This window comes from Cucurbita pepo, chromosome LG11 (assembly GCF_002806865.2).
Source record: "Cucurbita pepo subsp. pepo cultivar mu-cu-16 chromosome LG11, ASM280686v2, whole genome shotgun sequence".
Classification (NCBI taxonomy): Eukaryota; Viridiplantae; Streptophyta; class Magnoliopsida; order Cucurbitales; family Cucurbitaceae; genus Cucurbita; species Cucurbita pepo.
Genome location: NC_036648.1, coordinates 3,104,592 through 3,111,064, shown reverse-complemented (window position 1 = coordinate 3,111,064; position 6,473 = coordinate 3,104,592). Strand labels below are relative to the sequence as shown.

Sequence of the window (6,473 nt, the reverse complement as noted above, 5' to 3'; positions counted from 1 at the left end):
AAAAAAAAAAAAAAAATCTTAATCGAGTTATAGAAATTCAAGAAAATGCATGAAAAGATGGTTACAGAGAAAAGTTAAATAAAACCTAAAAGGAGAAAATTTCAACAAGTTCTTTCATCACTCTGCTCCTCAAAAGAGTGCTGCAAGGAGAGAATCGAGCAATTCTATAGACTATTCACAAGTTATCAAGATTATGGAAACAGATGATGAAACCAAATCTCAACAAAAACAGCCACTCCCTCCCTCCCTCCCTCCCATCCAATCCACGTAATCGGTATCGAGTATATCTTTATATGGCTGCAACGGATCCTCAACGAACCGAAATTTACCTGTCGTTTCCTGTATCGAAGGAAAATTTTATCACACAATGTGCCTGTTTGAGTTAGCATGGTTCATATGGGATGCTACTTCATCGTAGCTATCGGGTTCATCTTCTTCATCAGAGGATAAGAGAGAAGATCCCATCCAAGCTTTGAATCCTTCATTGACACGCCTTTCGACATCCGGGGAGATTTCCAAAGGATTTGCTACCAACATTTCCAGGCCGAGGTTTCTTCCACCGAGGTCTCCCTCGCCGAGAATTGTAGCTGCTTTTCGTCTTAAGAAAAAGGCAGTTCCTCCATAGAGAATAACTAGACCCCATGATGAGATCTCATAGCACCAAAACAGGGGCACAGAGCAGCTGCCACCCAAGGTGAGAAGACTTGAACCAAGAAATAGTGCCAAGAGGCCAAATATGATGGCGAAAATAACATTTAGGATGGTAAGACAGCGAACGCCACCTACAAATAGCCACATAAAATAAATCTATAAATGAAAATCTGAACATGTACAGACTAACTAAGTACGACATTTGTTTTGAGGTATGAAGATTTAATCCTCAAACTTCGAGGAAAAAGTAAATGTAACGGTCCAAGTCCACCGTTAGCAGATATTGTTCTCTTTGGACTTTCCCTTTTTCCTGTATCGAAGGAAAATTTTATCACACAATGTGCCTGTTTGAGTTAGCATGGTTCATATGGGATGCTACTTCATCGTAGCTATCGGGTTCATCTTCTTCATCAGAGGATAAGAGAGAAGATCCCATCCAAGCTTTGAATCCTTCATTGACACGCCTTTCGACATCCGGGGAGATTTCCAAAGGATTTGCTACCAACATTTCCAGGCCGAGGTTTCTTCCACCGAGGTCTCCCTCGCCGAGAATTGTAGCTGCTTTTCGTCTTAAGAAAAAGGCAGTTCCTCCATAGAGAATAACTAGACCCCATGATGAGATCTCATAGCACCAAAACAGGGGCACAGAGCAGCTGCCACCCAAGGTGAGAAGACTTGAACCAAGAAATAGTGCCAAGAGGCCAAATATGATGGCGAAAATAACATTTAGGATGGTAAGACAGCGAACGCCACCTACAAATAGCCACATAAAATAAATCTATAAATGAAAATCTGAACATGTACAGACTAACTAAGTACGACATTTGTTTTGAGGTATGAAGATTTAATCCTCAAACTTCGAGGAAAAAGTAAATGTAACGGTCCAAGTCCACCGTTAGCAGATATTGTTCTCTTTGGACTTTCCCTTTCGGGTCTCCCCTCAAGGTTTTTAAAACACGTCTGCTAGGGAGAGGTTTCCACACCCTTATAAAGAATGCTTCGTTCTCCTCCCCAACCAATGTGGGGATCTCACAACAATCTACCCCCTTCGGGACCCAGTATCCTCGATGACACTCGTTCCTCTTTCCAATCGATGTGAGACCCCCAATCCACCCTCTTTCGAGGCCCAACATCTTTGCTGGCACACTGCCTCGTGTCCACCCCCCTTTCAGGGCTCAACCTCCTTGTGCTGGCACATCGCCCGATATTTGGCTCTGATACCATTTGTAACAGCCTAAATCCACCGCTAACAGACATTGTCTTCTTTGGGTTTTCTCTTTCGGGTCTCCCCTCAAGGTTTTTAAAACGCGTCTACTAGGAAGAGGTTTTCACACTCTTATAAATGATGGTTCGTTCTCCTCCCCAATCGAGGTGGGATCTCACAGTATATGTCAATCACCATTGAGCTAAGCTCACATTGACAATCACGTGGGACACTTTTTATCATATTATATTTAACAAGAAAATAAGTTGCGGATGAAATGGAAGGGTTGCTTTTGCCCCTACACCAAGAAGAGGGGAGACAATAGAGAAACCAGAAAACTGAAAAGCATCAAGCCCTCAAATTAACCAAAACTAAAAGAAGACGGAATAAAATAAGCCAGCCAAGCAGGGGACAAGACAATGCATTTTCACACCAAAAGGCAGTATGAAATCTCATATTATTTCAAAAGATAACTACATAAACCAAATAGAAAAATAAAATTTCTTTAGGCATTGAAAGTTCAATAAAGCAGCAGCAAAGCAAAATCCAAACTCGAAAAGCTTTTAACCTAACATAATTCCTTCTATTATAACATCCATAATCAATGATAATAAATGACATGTTGACTTACAAAAGCTGATAAGGAGATAAGATAGGGCTTTACCTCTCCTCGATGCACAGTAGCTATTCTCAACTACCTTCAAGCAACCGTGTCTAGTTGGAGCAGAATAAGCAACAGCTATGCCTGCAATATAAGTTAATTGATTCAGAAGATGGTAGAAAGTAACCGTACACCTTTAGGGATAATTGCACTCTTAAAACAAAATAAATTTGTAGATTTCAAACAAAGGAAGGTGTGAAGTCTGATTGTGTACATCATGATAACAAATATATGGTACCCACGGATCAACACCGACTTCCATTAGCCCGTCTCTGACTGCCGTAATCGGCAAGTCATCTAAAAATTAAGAATATAACATTTCCAGAGCTTTGTTTCTAAGGTAGAATGTAGCACAAACCAATACGCAAACAATCTAAACTCTCCAAACAAAGTTTCAGTACAAACATTTGAGTAGTGACTCGGAACACAAGAGGCTCGATTATAAAGAAAAAATGAAACAAAAAACTCTTTGATGGGAGGTGGGAAAGGGGTAAGCTAAGAAATAAAATGGCACGATTCCTATACAGACAAAGGATTATCCTCAAGTTCGCATTTCACAGAGATGACAACTCATCTTGTATTATTTTTTTTTATTCAGTATTTTTCCCGTTAAAAATATCCCCCCAACACAGCACACGATGCGAATGAAACAACACAGATTGCATTCTCTATTTCTTTCTTTGGAACCCTTGCATGTTGTCATCTCCTTTGGCATTATAAGAATGCATAATAAAATTAACAATGAGAGAACTCTAAACGGCTAAGACCAAAGATAAAGGAAAAGCTAGACAGACTTATATTTATAGCACTAATATAACTAACCCAAGTCCATCACTGGCAGATATTGTTCACTTTGGCCTGTTACGTATTGTTGTCGGCCTCACGATTTTAAAACATGTCTACTAGAGAGAGGTTTCCACACCCTAATAAGGAATGTTTCATTCCCCTCTCCAACTGATATCGGATCTCACAATCCACCCCCTTCGGGGCCCAACGTCCTTGCTGGCACACTGCCCGGTGTCTGACTCTAATACCATCTGTAACAGCCCAAGCCCACTGCTAGCAAATATTGTCCGCTTTGACCCATTACGTATCGCCGTCAGCCTCACGGATTTAATACGTGTCTAATAGGAAGAGGTTTCCACACCCTAATATGGAATGTTTCATTCCCCTCTTCAACCGATATCGGATCTCACAATCCACCCCCTTCGGGGCCCAACGTCCTTGCTGGCACACTGCCCGGTGTCTGACTCTAATACCATCTGTAACAGCCCAAGCCCACTGCTAGCAAATATTGTCCGCTTTGACCCATTACGTATCGCCGTCAGCCTCACGGATTTAATACGTGTCTAATAGGAAGAGGTTTCCACACCCTAATATGGAATGTTTCATTCCCCTCTTCAACCGATATCGGATCTCACAATCCACCCCCTTCGGGGCCCAACGTCCTTGCTGGCACACTGCCCGGTGTCTGACTCTAATACCATCTGTAACAGCCCAAGCCCACTGCTAGCAAATATTGTCCGCTTTGACCCATTACGTATCGCCGTCAGCCTCACGGATTTAATACGTGTCTAATAGGAAGAGGTTTCCACATCCTTATAAGGAATGTTTCGTTCCCTCTCCAACCGATGTTGGATCTCACAACCAATGCTCACCCTACTATTAAAGTAATTGCATATTTCTCCCCCAGCAGGTGTAAGGAAAAGCCACCAACACAACAGAAGTTCATATCTAAAATATAGATGATGGTTCTATCAAATGGAAGTTTATATGTAATTAGGGTACAGGATTGGTGCAGAGCTGGGTAACCATTGATGTAAAGATACAAATAAACAGTCAAAGAATTCTAATTCAAATAGCTAAAAAGAAACGTTAATACTAAAATAATTGCAAATCAATAGTCCTTAGTCATCAGCAATCACATGGTGATGACTAAGTTTTTTCACGACATATTGCCTTAAAGGAAATCATCCAGCCTTTCTCCCATAAGCTTCCTCGAAGGTAAGAACTGTTAATTTATCCTATATGATAACAAGTCATTGGATCTCTTAGCCAAGTTTCAATCTTAACCCATTACAGAAACTAATCAAATTTTAGTCCCTAATTCTTCAACTAACGAGAAACAAGTCAAAATCAATCATAATCAAGAACAAGTCCTCTGTTGTCCAATTCACTCGCAACGAGTCAAAATCTTACTGATTGAACAAAAGAATCTAAAAATCTCGGAATCAAAATTTTCTGCTAACGCTTAAAACGTAGAAAGACTTTCTTACCTGCAATAAGATAGACAACCGATGCAAGAAATGCGAATGCTGAGGGGATGAACACGAGCATCCAAAAATAGTCCACGATTTCTTGATTGGTAAGGTAAAAAGCTCCAACAAAATGATCAGAATCGCCTCCTTTCCCGTTCATAGGGAGAGGCTGAAGCCTCCTGTCACTGCAGAACGGTCTATTTCCAATGTCGCCGGGGAAGACTATTTTCAAACTGATGGTAGTGCATACAATGATTGCGAACCCTATCAAAACCACAAAAGCCATTACCAGCGGTTTCTGAATCTTGCCCCAAGCTTTTTCTTCTTCGCGAAGATTCTCATACTCGTGCTTCGGCATGAACGCCTGGCGAAGCGCGTCTCCAATAATTGCCATTCGAGCCAGAAAGAAAAATCTTCGTCGCGCAAAATCGAACTCAACACCGATCAGGAAAAAACCTAACTGAACAGAAATCTACTTTTCAGAACCCTAAATCTTCACATTTCGCATATAAAATGGATCACACGAACCATCGATGTACATCCAGCCAGAATAAGTACCGTAATTACAACTACTTAGCAGAAAGCTTTGGCGAAATACCAATAAATTGTGGTTTCCCGAAAAGAAAATTGAAATTCAATCTTGGTTCAAGAACCTTCTGATGATCTCCGATGGACCCTAATTGAAATGGCGGTGGACGAGGAAATGCTTGCTTGCTGGAGAGATTGAAAGAGAGAAAGTGGTGAACTGGTAGCGTAGCTTACAGGTTAGATCTGCAATTTACAATCGCCAACAAATGTGGCACGATATTCGGGATTTGGCGGTTCTGTGTGCAATGATCGGCGACTTCCGGCAACCCCATCGTTAATGTTTTATTATCATTATTATTTTTTTTTTTTCTTCACTATGGAAATTACCCTTTTTATTAAAATAAATAAATTAAAAAAAATACTCTTATCATTAATATATTTACTGTTCATAAAGCAAAGACAGGTCGAGACTTTGAATCAGATGTTTCTTGTGGCCAAAATTAGTCGTTNTTTTTTTTTTTTTTTTTTTTTTTTAATTTTAGAGCTTCTATGTAATTTTTTGAGTTCTACTCTAAATTTAAGTTCTTGGTCCAAAAAAATTAGTGTAAAAATTGTGGCAAAATGGTGAGTTGTTTCACGATATGTAATGGGTCATACAGGACAACATCTACTAACGATAACTTGAGCTATTACAAACGGTATCAGAGCCAAACACTAGGCGATGAGCCAGCGACGACGTTGATCCCTAAAGGGGTAGATTGTGAGATCCTACATCTGTTGGAGAGGGAAACAATATTTTTTTTTACAGTAGTGGAAAAGCTTTTTTGTAACCGTCTCGTTTATAAACCCGTGAGACTGATGGTGATATATAACAAGCCAAAGTGAACAATATTTGCTAACAGTAGACTTAGATAACTTTAGAAACATTGATTATTTTAATGTTGAAATTAGTAATAGACTATATATAACGCATATGAGAGAAAAAATAGAAGAGGGGACCATGAAATACATATAAATGGTGTTGTTCATATACGAACTATTAAGAACATTTTTTTAAAATATTTTTTGAAATGACAAAACTATTAATACAGCATTACTGAACCGAGATATAAAGTTCAAGAGTACATACGAGTGAGGTTTAGGAAATTTTGGGGTTCTTCATTTTATCCGT

The 6,473-nt window shown here is 39.7% G+C and overlaps 2 protein-coding genes across 2 annotated transcripts; both read right to left on the bottom strand.

The window, feature by feature from the left end:
- Window positions 1-360: 360 nt before the first annotated feature.
- Window positions 361-798, bottom strand: LOC111805496. Its single transcript, XM_023690598.1, has one exon. It carries the CDS (start codon window positions 796-798, stop codon window positions 361-363), a length of 438 nt encoding a protein of 145 aa, XP_023546366.1.
- A 156-nt stretch (window positions 799-954) lies between these two features.
- LOC111806085 lies at window positions 955-5,669 on the bottom strand. The gene is made up of 3 exons (XM_023691436.1): window positions 4,793-5,669; window positions 2,520-2,600; window positions 955-1,404 (listed from the first exon to the last, which is right to left on the bottom strand). The coding sequence occupies exons 1-3, from the start codon at window positions 5,166-5,168 to the stop codon at window positions 983-985; spliced, it is 879 nt and encodes a 292-aa protein (XP_023547204.1). The 5' UTR covers window positions 5,169-5,669; the 3' UTR covers window positions 955-982.
- Between the last annotated feature and the right edge of the window lie 804 nt (window positions 5,670-6,473).